Raw genomic sequence first — 12,366 nt, forward strand, 5'->3', positions numbered from 1 at the left:
CTGGTGATTCCATTATTTTTGCCAGGGGTTGTATGAATTTTATCCATTTTGGAATAAGGCCATAACATAAAATGTGGAAAAGTGAAGCACTGTGAATACTTTCTGGATGCACTGTAAAAAGACCAATAAAATCATAAAAGTTCACTACATGGAGTATTCAGAGGATGAAAGAATACAGTTGGGTAATTTTTTTCAGCATATGAACTTAAAAAGTTGTTAGCTAATATCCCTAATTTCTCCAAAAATATTAGTCCTATCAACTTTCTGTTTTGACGACATTCATCCTTGACCCAAAATCTAACGCTAAATGTCAGCTCTCCCCAGTCCCCAGTGATCAAAGGTACACACACAGGTCACTTCGCTCTTATCATATATACGATACACATGCATACACACACACACACTTGCAGGCAATGCTGTCTTTATAAATCACACTCCCCCTAGAATTGTGTGCATGTGGATCAGCCTCATTTCCTACCCTCGACATGCCACATTCAACCACAAATGGTTGATGTGAAACACCTCAAATATTTAAACCTATTTAAGTCTTGTTTCTACAGATTGCACTGTTTGCATTTTGTGCATAGGCAGCAGTATACATGAGACCCCTGGAGTGTGGCACCAAACCATAGAAGAACTGAACATAAAATGAGGCAGCAATACAAAATTAAAATTAAGGCAGTGTGGGTGGAGAGTCGGATTTTGTTCCAGTCGAGCTCAGAAAAAGTCACTGTGTATTCTTCTTTTCCTTTTGCTTTCCTCCAAACAGGGCCCCAGCCAGAGCCACAATCCCCAGACCCACCACTGTCACCACACCTGCAACCATCGCTGCTTCTCCGGCCTTACGCACCTACGCAGAACAAAACACACATACACTGTTTATTCAGCAAATGTAACAAGGACCTAAAATCTCCAGTTACACCCACAACTGAGGAAAAAGCAGCTGGATTTGACCAGAGTTGCATATTTGTTAGGTCAGAATACATTTATTCTCACTGTACAAGAAATCCATCAGTGCTTAGTTAATGTAAACAGCAGTGCTTCTTTGTAGCTGATGTTGATTTTCACAAAGTGTTTGATTCTCTTGATTAGGCTGCTCCCTGGGACATCCTGAAGATTCATGAAGAAGATGCAAGTGCTGTACAGAGTGAAGGCACAATATCTGAGTTTTTCCAAATGAAAACTGGCATTCCTCAGGGATATGTTCAAGATCCTGCACTGTCCAATGCTTGCATGGACTGGTATTTGGTATGTGTGGAATTCAACATAGGTGCTTTTGTTGGCCAGGGAAAGGTTACTGACCTTGACTTCATGGACATCTGTGCGTGTGTTGTAATTCAGGCAGTGGTTGAGTCATAAATTGAGCCTTTTGTTGGAATGCAACCATCCACAACTGTTTGCCTTGTATAGCTGCCATCTTTTATGGCAGCATCCTGACACTGGTGTGTGAATATGTCTGTGTGAATGTGAGGCATCATTGTAAAGCGGTTTGAGCTTCTGATTCAGTTGGAAAAGTGCTATATAAATGCAGTCCATTTATTGCTCAAACATTTTTGGGGGACTTCTTTGAAAAGAAACAGGAGGATATCAGGTCAGTTATTTCCCAGCAAATCTTAGTTAATTCTAGTGATCCTAGAAGTCTAACAGAAATGAATGCTGATGCAGCCTAGACAGCAGCCATTGTTTTAGCAGAAACACAGACGTGCTGTTTGGAAAACTCTGCACGTTAGATGAGAAATTTCTGATTCATGAATTACGCCTGTATCGAAAGCTGATATCGATATTGGATCGGCCCCAACCCTATTCAGAGCCCTCTGCGTGGCTACGAACCCTCTCCAGAGCCTGATGCACACCTGCTAAATGATGGACACAATAGGCTGTGATTTCTCAGTTTTATGGTTTTACTCCTTCCTCTCCCATCAAATTTTAAAGTTTCTGCAGTGCGCCCGCTGATTACATTACAATCATGGATCAAATATGTTTGGCAGAAACGTCTGCAAATATGACCAACTTCGTGTCATACGGGACATTCAGAGATACATTTCCAGCCTGGTCAGACAGTGTTAGAGCAAGTACCTTCATTTGGGTGCAGATAGGTTGTGATACCACTGGGCAATATTGCCTTGTGCATACTTTTGATCAGAAATGTTTTTTGGGGGGAAACAGGCAAAAAAAAAAAAAAAAATCAAATGTCATACGGGACACAGAAAATTGGTAAAATTCTTTCCAGTAAATTCAACACAAAAAGTTATTATTAGTTATATTATTTATTGAATGCAGAGACTTTACAAAAGTACAGGGCAGTGTGTCGTACGGGACATCATAAATGTGGCGTACGGGACGTTCTGAAAAATGATACGGTTTATCCCAAAACAGTCCTATAATCTGTCATTTCAGTTAAGGTTGTTGCAGCATATGCTGTAGAATATCTAAATGATGGGTTTTGTGCTTGATAAATTATCTTATTACCATGTATGGAGGAAAACTGAGGTTGTATGTCGTACGGGACATAAGAATGTGTCGTATGGAACAAACGATTTAACATGTAGGTTACAAGGCTACAAATACCTCAATCCTAGCAGGTTTTCAAGCAACATACATTTTTAATACAATGGTCTTAAACCTAGAATAGAAAATAGTTTGTTTTTGGTAAGAAGACATATAATTATAACTTGAATTCTTAGATAAAATGTGAACATGAGAACAAACAAGATTTTAAAAATCTATGAAAAACTCAACTTTCATTGTCTACTGGTATGATGGTATGTCAAAGCTACACATAAGCCCCTTTCGCACCGGGGCTGCTTCGAGTTGCTTCATGTGGCGTCATGATGATGCAGGAATGTCTGCGTCAGGTGCGTGCAGCTGCGGAGCAGAAAGGAGGTGAGAACGCAGACTGCAGGTCCTCTGCACAGAGAAATCAGAGTGCACAGTTTGGCTGCAGCCAGACTGTGCACTCTGATTTCTCTTTTAGTTTATATTTGTTTTTGTGCTGAGCTGCAGGTCTGCGCTCTGACTTCTGTTACAGTTTATCTTTTTTCCTACGACTGAGCTGCGTGCGCGCATGCACGCGCCAACGAACAGTAAATGTGGAAATGTCTGGAGTTATACTTGATGTGGACATGTCCTCTGGCAATCAGTCTGTGAGCAGGACTTGTGTCCTTTTTTGTCCTTTATTTAACACAATTATGAGAGAGTTTGAGGGGAGAGCGAGGAGCTGCAGCAGCCAGCCAGTTTTTTTGTTTATTGATCACGTGTGCGCAAACGAACCGTCTGTAAGTGGACTGGAGATGTCTGGACTTTTTACTGGATGTGGACATGTCCTGTCTCTGGCAATCAGTCTGTGAGCAGGACTTTTATGGACTTTATTTAAACACAGTTGTGAGAGAAGAGGGAGTAGCTGCAGCAGCTCTCAGGCTGCAATCAGCATTTTTTTCTGTGCTCTTTTTGAGCGTGTAGTTTCACTGCATTGTGTACACGGTATAAAACAATCCTGCCTATACTTATACTTTGGGAACAATGGAACACAGCAGGAATCATAAATTGGCGTCGGGTAACGTTGTATTGTGAGGGTGTGGCTTCCAGTCATGTTGAGTACCGTTGCGTTGTTCTGACTTAATTTCTGCATCCTTTGCTCGACGCAGAAAAAATTAAACATGTTTAACTTTTGGCGTCCAATTCGCTTCGTCCTTTGCGTCCCTCGCGCTCTTCTGGCGTTGAGCTACATCGTCTCAGCACTGGGTTGCTTCCATGTGGCGTTGTCATGATGCCGCACGGCGCAACTTGAAGTGGGCCCAGTGTGAAAGGGGCTATAGCGCAGGGTTGCACATAACTGGTACTTATCATGCTCATGTGTGCTAAAAAATCATTGATGCACAGCAGACAGCACACAGAGGGAAACACTTTTCCTACAATCTGTCATTGCTTTCATCCTATAAAGTGCTTCCCTTGTGTTTTCTGCTGTGCATCTTTTATTTTTAGCATGTACAAGCACCACAAGTACCAGTTATGTGCATGCCTATCTATAGGCCTACCTTGCTTGGCCTACTCATCACCCATGGTTATCTGTTAGCTTTTGCAAGTGTATTTGAATTGGTGAGAAACTGCTTCTGCAAAGACTTGAAAATTCATGACAGAGTGTGATGTGTCGTATGGGACATCTTTTAAAAGCCAATTATACAATAACTAATTAAAATAATTAACTAAGGCTATGTCAAATGAATAGTTATAGCCCAAAGTTAGAGAATCTGTAGTTGTAAGCTTTGGTCTTGAAAAATGAGATGTGGGGAATTTTTATTTATTTTTTTTTACATTTCTGTATGTCGTAAGGGACATGACCCCAAACCCCCCATCGAAAATGACAATTTCTGCCAAATGCAGTGAAGTCACATGATCAGGGGGTGGGGTGGATATAGCCAGTGCCCTCCCCTATTGACTAATAACAATGAAAAAGTTGCAGCAATTAACGGGGGCCAGAGCAGGCGACATTGAAGGAAATTTGAAACTGCTGGATAAGGCTAAGCGTAAATTTGGTAAGATTGTAATTCACGTCGGCAGTAATGACACCCGGTTACGCCAATCGGAGGTCACTAAAATTAACATTAAATCGGTGTGTAACTTTGCAAAAACAATGTCGGACTCTGTAGTTTTCTCTGGGCCCCTCCCCAATCGGACCGGGAGTGACATGTTTAGCCGCATGTTCTCCTTGAATTGCTGGCTGTCTGAGTGGTGTCCAAAAATGAGGTGGGCTTCATAGATAATTGGCAAAGCTTCTGGGGAAAACCTGGTCTTGTTAGGAGAGACGGCATCCATCCCACTTTGGATGGAGCAGCTCTCATTTCTAGAAATCTGGCCAATTTTCTTAAATCCTCCAAACCGTGACTATCCAGGGTTGGGACCAGGAAGCAGAGTTGTAGTCTTACACACCTCTCTGCAGCTTCTCTCCCCCCTGCCATCCCCTCATTACCCCATCCCCGTAGAGACGGTGCCTGCTCCCAGACTACCAATAACCAGCAAAAATCTATTTAAGCATAAAAATTCAAAAAGAAAAAATAATATAGCACCTTCAACTGTACCACAGACTAAAACAGTTAAATATGGTCTATTAAACATTAGGTCTCTCTCTTCTAAGTCCCTGTTGGTAAATGATATAATAATTGATCAACATATTGATTTATTCTGGCTAACAGAAACCTGGTTACAGCAGGATGAATATGTTAGTTTAAATGAGTCAACACCCCCGAGTCACACTAACTGTCAGAATGCTCATAGCACGGGCCGAGGCGGAGGATTAGCAGCAATCTTCCATTCCAGCTTATTAATTAATCAAAAACCCAGACAGAGCTTTAATTCATTTGAAAGCTTGTCTCTTAGTCTTGTCCATCCAAATTGGAAGTCCCAAAAAACAGTTTTATTTGTTATTATCTATCGTCCACCTGGTCGTTACTGCGAGTTTCTCTGTGAATTTTCAGACCTTTTGTCTGACTTAGTGCTTAGCTCAGATAAGATAATTATAGTGGGCGATTTTAACATCCACACAGATGCTGAGAATGACAGCCTCAACACTGCATTTAATCTATTATTAGACTCTATTGGCTTTGCTCAAAAAGTAAATGAGTCCACCCACCACTTTAATCATATCTTAGATCTTGTTCTGACTTATGGTATGGAAATAGAAGACTTAACAGTATTCCCTGAAAACTCCCTTCTGTCTGATCATTTCTTAATAACATTTACATTTACTCTGATGGACTACCCAGCAGTGGGGAATAAGTTTCATTACACTAGAAGTCTTTTAGAAAGCGCTGTAACTAGGTTTAAGGATATGATTCCTTCTTTATGTTCTCTAATGCCATATACCAACACAGTGCAGAGTAGCTACCTAAACTCTGTAAGGGAGATAGAGTATCTCGTCAATAGTTTTACATCCTCATTGAAGACAACTTTGGATGCTGTAGCTCCTCTGAAAAAGAGAGCTTTAAATCAGAAGTGTCTGACTCCGTGGTATAACTCACAAACTCGTAGCTTAAAGCAGATAACCCGTAAGCTGGAGAGGAAATGGCGTCTCACTAATTTAGAAGATCTTCACTTAGCCTGGAAAAAGAGTCTGTTGCTCTATAAAAAAGCCCTCCGTAAAACTAGGACATCTTTCTACTCATCACTAATTGAAGAAAATAAGAACAACCCCAGGTTTCTTTTCAGCACTGTAGCCAGGCTGACAAAGAGTCAGAGCTCTATTGAGCTGAGTATTCCATTAACTTTAACTAGTAATGACTTCATGACTTTCTTTGCAAACAAAATTTTAACTATTAGAGAAAAAATTACTCATAACCATCCCAAAGACGTATCGTTATCTTTGGCTGCTTTCAGTGATGCCGGTATTTGGCTAGACTCTTTCTCTCCGATTGTTCTGTCTGAGTTATTTTCATTAGTTACTTCATCCAAACCATCAACATGTTTATTAGACCCCATTCCTACCAGGCTACTCAAGGAAGCCCTACCATTATTTAATGCTTCGATCTTAAATATGATCAATCTATCTTTGTTAGTTGGCTATGTACCACAGGCTTTTAAGGTGGCAGTAATTAAACCATTACTTAAAAAGCCATCACTTGACCCAGCTATCTTAGCTAATTATAGGCCAATCTCCAACCTTCCTTTTCTCTCAAAAATTCTTGAAAGGGTAGTTGTAAAACAGCTAACTGATCATCTGCAGAGGAATGGTCTATTTGAAGAGTTTCAGTCAGGTTTTAGAATTCATCATAGTACAGAAACAGCATTAGTGAAGGTTACAAATGATCTTCTTATGGCCTCGGACAGTGGACTCATCTCTGTGCTTGTTCTGTTAGACCTCAGTGCTGCTTTTGATACTGTTGACCATAAAATTTTATTACAGAGATTAGAGCATGCCATAGGTATTAAAGGCACTGCGCTGCGGTGGTTTGAATCATATTTGTCTAATAGATTACAATTTGTTCATGTAAATGGGGAATCTTCTTCACAGACTAAAGTTAATTATGGAGTTCCACAAGGTTCTGTGCTAGGACCAATTTTATTCACTTTATACATGCTTCCCTTAGGCAGTATTATTAGACGGTATTGCTTAAATTTTCATTGTTACGCAGATGATACCCAGCTTTATCTATCCATGAAGCCAGAGGACACACACCAATTAGCTAAACTGCAGGATTGTCTTACAGACATAAAGACATGGATGACCTCTAATTTCCTGCTTTTAAACTCAGATAAAACTGAAGTTATTGTACTTGGCCCCACAAATCTTAGAAACATGGTGTCTAACCAGATCCTTACTCTGGATGGCATTACCCTGACCTCTAGTAATACTGTGAGAAATCTTGGAGTCATTTTTGATCAGGATATGTCATTCAAAGCGCATATTAAACAAATATGTAGGACTGCTTTTTTGCATTTACGCAATATCTTTAAAATCAGAAAGGTCTTGTCTCAGAGTGATGCTGAAAAACTAATTCATGCATTTATTTCCTCTAGGCTGGACTATTGTAATTCATTATTATCAGGTTGTCCTAAAAGTTCCCTAAAAAGCCTTCAGTTAATTCAAAATGCTGCAGCTAGAGTACTGACGGGGACTAGAAGGAGAGAGCATATCTCACCCATATTGGCCTCTCTTCATTGGCTTCCTGTTAATTCTAGAATAGAATTTAAAATTCTTCTTCTTACTTATAAGGTTTTGAATAATCAGGTCCCATCTTATCTTAGGGACCTCGTAGTACCATATCACCCCAATAGAGCGCTTCGCTCTCAGACTGCAGGCTTACTTGTAGTTCCTAGGGTTTGTAAGAGTAGAATGGGAGGCAGAGCCTTCAGCTTTCAGGCTCCTCTCCTGTGGAACCAGCTCCCAATTCAGATCAGGGAGACAGACACCCTCTCTACTTTTAAGATTAGGCTTAAAACTTTCCTTTTTGCTAAAGCTTATAGTTAGGGCTGGATCAGGTGACCCTGAACCATCCCTTAGTTATGCTGCTATAGACGTAGACTGCTGGGGGGTTCCCATGATGCACTGTTTCTTTCTCTTTTTGCTCTGTATGCACCACTCTGCATTTAATCATTAGTGATCGATCTCTGCTCCCCTCCACAGCATGTCTTTTTCCTGGTTCTCTCCCTCAGCCCCAACCAGTCCCAGCAGAAGACTGCCCCTCCCTGAGCCTGGTTCTGCTGGAGGTTTCTTCCTGTTAAAAGGGAGTTTTTCCTTCCCACTGTAGCCAAGTGCTTGCTCACAGGGGGTCGTTTTGACCGTTGGGGTTTTACATAATTATTGTATGGCCTTGCCTTACAATATAAAGCGCCTTGGGGCAACTGTTTGTTGTGATTTGGCGCTATATAAAAAAAATTGATTGAATTGATTGACTGAACTGTTAGAAAATGTGGGACAAAAAGTTACAATAATCTTATTTTTCAGAATTTGAGAAAAATTCAAAATTCTGTCATTTTGCCCCAAAATATCCAGTTCCTGGTGACTGGCAGGAAAAAAAATCTATTTGGTCTTTGAAGGTTAAGTATTTAAGCACACAATGCATCAGTCATCAGTTATTTTTGAGTAATTTTTAAATTGCCTTTTTTTTGCCTTCTCGTGTGGAATCACCCTATTTGTGAAGGCTATTACTCAATATGCGATTAATCCCCCAGCAAGATTTTTATTGTATTAGAAAGGGCAATACTTACCCTCTTTAAAAAAAGAAAGAAAAATCAGTGGGGATTGTACGCGTTGGCCACCAGGCGGCGCCAAAGTGGTCAAATTTGTGTTTTTCATACAACTTTGGCGCCCTCTGGTGATGCCAAAGTTTTAAAGACGTAAGTCTTGCCCTTTCTAATACAATAAAAATCTTGCTGGAAAATTTGTCAACATGAAGCGCCCCCTATAGTCAATGCGTTCAATCCCCCAACCCAGATTAGTGATTATTTTGAAGAATTGTCCTCCTATAATACTTAAATCACAAAAGTACTTTGGGGGATTGAACACATTTCATGTAAGAGCTGTCCAAATCTTTCCTGTTCACCAAATTTCAGTTTAAGGCCATTCTGGGTGTGAAATTTGATGACCCCTGATGAGGTCACCATATGGAATTTGGCCAAAATTTTTGGTGTATGTTTGTTTGGTGGTGGGTGCATCCAGTTACCAAAGGTTGAGCAAAATCTGAGTTGGTCACTATCACAGCCCCATGTAAACTGCCAGATTCTTATAGAAATTGGCTCTTAAACACATAATATTTACACCCACACAAATTTTATTCTTCTTCACTACTATAGAGATTGAGCAGATTGTTGGCCCAGCTGGACAAACATGAATCCACCTACCTGGCGAGACTCTGCTTTGCCATAGCGCAGCTCATTGACAAAGTGCTCACAGTTCCCCCTGAAGACACAGTATGGCAGCTCATTGCCGACCAGAGCACAGGCCTCCCTCACAATCACACGAGCAGGACGAGGGTTGTAACTGTCATCCAAACTGTTGTTAATTTTCCACTGGTAGGTTCCAGTAACATCCCACAGCTCCTCTTTCTTCACCACGGCCTTCTCTGCAAACACAGACATCATGCTGCCTGCATCTGGAACATCAGCTGCCGGACAAAAGTGTGAAAGATGTAGTTACACAGGGGTTACACAAAACAGTCACTTGTTTAATGCACAGTGGTGCCCGAACGTTTGTGAGTCCTTGAGGTACTATACATGTCTGAGTGTTGTAATAACATTTTATATGCTACCAAAGGTTTAGCAATTACAGCTTGATGAAGTGGTATCCAGGAGGATTTTCTTTAAAAAAAGGCTTCAATTCAGCTACAGTTTGCCAGAAGCCACATGGAGGACGCAAACCTTGATTTGATCTGTTTCGGTGTCTGAAAATCCTTCTCTGCTCCACTCCACCATGAAGCTGCGAGTATTGATGCAAAACTTGCACCATGCACAGTTTCTCCAATCTCAGCCACAGAAATCTACAACTTCTTGGTGGCTTTCCTCACTAGTCTCCTTCTTGCACAGTCACTCAGTTTTTTGAGAACAGCCTCCTGCAGGCAGATTTACCATATGGTACCATAGGTTTGTATTTCTTAACAACCGATGTAAATGTTCAATGACTTGGAAATGTTCATGTCCCCAACATTCTGATATGTTATACCTCAAGGGTTCACTAACTTTCGGGCACCACTGTATTTGATGGTATTTGCCAGGGCCTGCATTTCATCGTGAAACTGAGCTTTCAAGTCTTAAAAATGACTGGACAGAGTTCTTCCCCATCAGGTAGGGAGTAGCAGTTCAGGCAACTGTGACTCACATGGTGGTGCCAAGTGGACAACCATGCCATCGCCGATGTACAGTGCCCAGTGCTGATAAGAGCCACGGAAGATTTCTATCAGGTCTCCGGGCTCTGGTTTGTCGTCATACTGGAATTGAGAAAAAAGAAAATGTAAACAATCTTGTTTACATTTTTGTTATCATTATTATACACTGATTGTTCTTTTTTTATTTCTGCCCTGTGGATCTGATCTTGATCAGTCATTGTTGAATGCTGACCTGTCAACCTGATCACTCATCTTTGATCCCAATCCCCAAACTTTGATCCTGATTGCTGGTCTGTGACCTTGATCATGATCACCCATGGTTGACTGATGATCTATGATCATGAACACTCATTTATGATTCTGATCATTCATCTTTGATACTGATTGTTACACACACTCATCTTCAACCGCTCAGTCCAATTAAGGGTCGCGGGAGGCTGGAGCCTATCCCAGCAGTCATAGAGTACGAGGCGGAGTACACCCAGGATAGGACGCCAGTCTGTCACAGGGCCACAAACAGACAAACAAACACATTCACACCCACTCCCACTCCTACAGACAATTTAAAGATTCCAATCCACCTAACCTGCATGTCTTTGGATGTGGGAGGAAACCGGAGCACTCGGAGGAAATCCACGCAAACACGGGGAGAACATGCAAACTCCACACAGAAAGGCCACAGGCAGAAATTGAACCCATGACCTTCTCGCTAATGTTTTAAAATTCTAGCTATGATCCTGAAAGCAGATCTTTGATCTGGATTACTCATCTTCAATTCTGACCTCCAAGCTTTGAAACAAACTGTTGATCTCTGAACCTCGCCAATCTAGACCAAGGAAACAGGATCATAGGGACAGATACTTAACTGTGATCCTGTTTAATGATTTATCTGCAACCAGGACTACAGGATCAAAGGAATACAGATCACAGATCAAAGGCAGGATAGGGATCAAAATGTTCATACCTTTTTCTTGACAAAAGACCTCATTCGCCACCAAATGTCATACATCTGGACATTAAGGGCGTCTGGCCAGCTTTACTTAGATGTTCCAAGGTCAAGATATAAATGCTGGGGTGATCATGCTTTTGCGGTAGCTGGCCCCAGACTGTGGAATGAGCTACCTCTTGAGTTACGTACTATTCCTGACCTAGCACTTTTTAAATCTAAGTTAAAGACTTATTTATTTAAACTGGCTTTTAACACTTAGTGGGGAGGTGACATGTTCTGTATTTTTATGTTCTTTTTTATGTGTTGTTTTAAAATTTTATTTTATATGTGTTTTATTTTTGTAAATTTGTGTTTTTAATGTTAAGCACTTTGGACACCAGTCGGTGCTGTAAAGCGCTTTATAAATAAATGTTGATAGATTGATTGACATCTGTTGTTCTTTTAAGATATATTTTGACAAAAAAAAATGCAGCAAAGTCATATCTTCTTGGCTGAGGTAATAACAACACAAATAGAACATACTGTATCACTCAGATTCGTGAATGTTTTTTTTTCTCCTACTAACCAAAGTAGGGGCCATAATGGTTCTTCGCCTGTAAAACTTGACCAGCTTTGACCTTCCAGGTGATGCTCAGCACCTGCAGCAGAAATCATTTTGCATTCTAAATATAACAGCACATTATTCAAGAACGATTAATGAGTATCAGCATTTCTGATGTGTTCCAGCTTCAGCTTCATGTCGTCGGGACACCTGTTCAGCTTCAGGAAGCCACAACCGAAATTAAATGTTTAGCTCATCTTCGTTTCACTCTCAATAGCTAACAGGATATCTAAATATAGAATACCAAAATAAACCATCGGTTGGCATGACAGCAGTATTTTTCAAAAATTTAAAAACCTATTTACCGTTTTGGTTTGATGTCGTCGAGCCGACGTTTTAATCAACATCAATCAGCTGATCCTCCTGACGTCAGTCCTGACGTCGCTCCTCGCGCACGGTGTCTCCTCCTAGATCTGTCCCAAAAAGTAAACACTAGGGGGCGAAAGAGATCACGAACGCTCCTTCGTCGTCATCGCCGGTCGCTGCTGCTCCAGTCCGGTGGA

The 12,366-nt window shown here is 41.0% G+C and overlaps 1 protein-coding gene across 1 annotated transcript; it reads right to left on the reverse strand.

The window, feature by feature from the left end:
- Positions 1–411: 411 nt before the first annotated feature.
- rarres3l (retinoic acid receptor responder 3-like) lies at positions 412–12,251 on the reverse strand. Its single transcript, XM_034181877.1, has 5 exons — positions 12,169–12,251; positions 11,828–11,900; positions 10,307–10,415; positions 9,334–9,596; positions 412–850 (listed from the first exon to the last, which is right to left on the reverse strand). The coding sequence occupies exons 2-5, from the start codon at positions 11,840–11,842 to the stop codon at positions 728–730; spliced, it is 510 nt and encodes a 169-aa protein (XP_034037768.1). The 5' UTR covers positions 11,843–11,900; positions 12,169–12,251; the 3' UTR covers positions 412–727.
- Positions 12,252–12,366: the final 115 nt, after the last annotated feature.

This window comes from Thalassophryne amazonica, chromosome 11 (assembly GCF_902500255.1).
Source record: "Thalassophryne amazonica chromosome 11, fThaAma1.1, whole genome shotgun sequence".
Classification (NCBI taxonomy): Eukaryota; Metazoa; Chordata; class Actinopteri; order Batrachoidiformes; family Batrachoididae; genus Thalassophryne; species Thalassophryne amazonica.

What these genes read in the sequence shown, in the direction of transcription:
- rarres3l (XM_034181877.1), bottom strand. An exon ending in TGTCCACTTGGCACCACCAT is followed by an intron (nt 9,597 to 10,306) that starts GTGAGTCACAGT and finishes TTTGTCCGGCAG; the next exon opens with CTGATGTTCCAGATGCAGGC. An exon ending in GCAAAGCAGAGTCTCGCCAG is followed by an intron (nt 851 to 9,333) that starts GTAGGTGGATTC and finishes TGTTCTGCGTAG; the next exon opens with GTGCGTAAGGCCGGAGAAGC.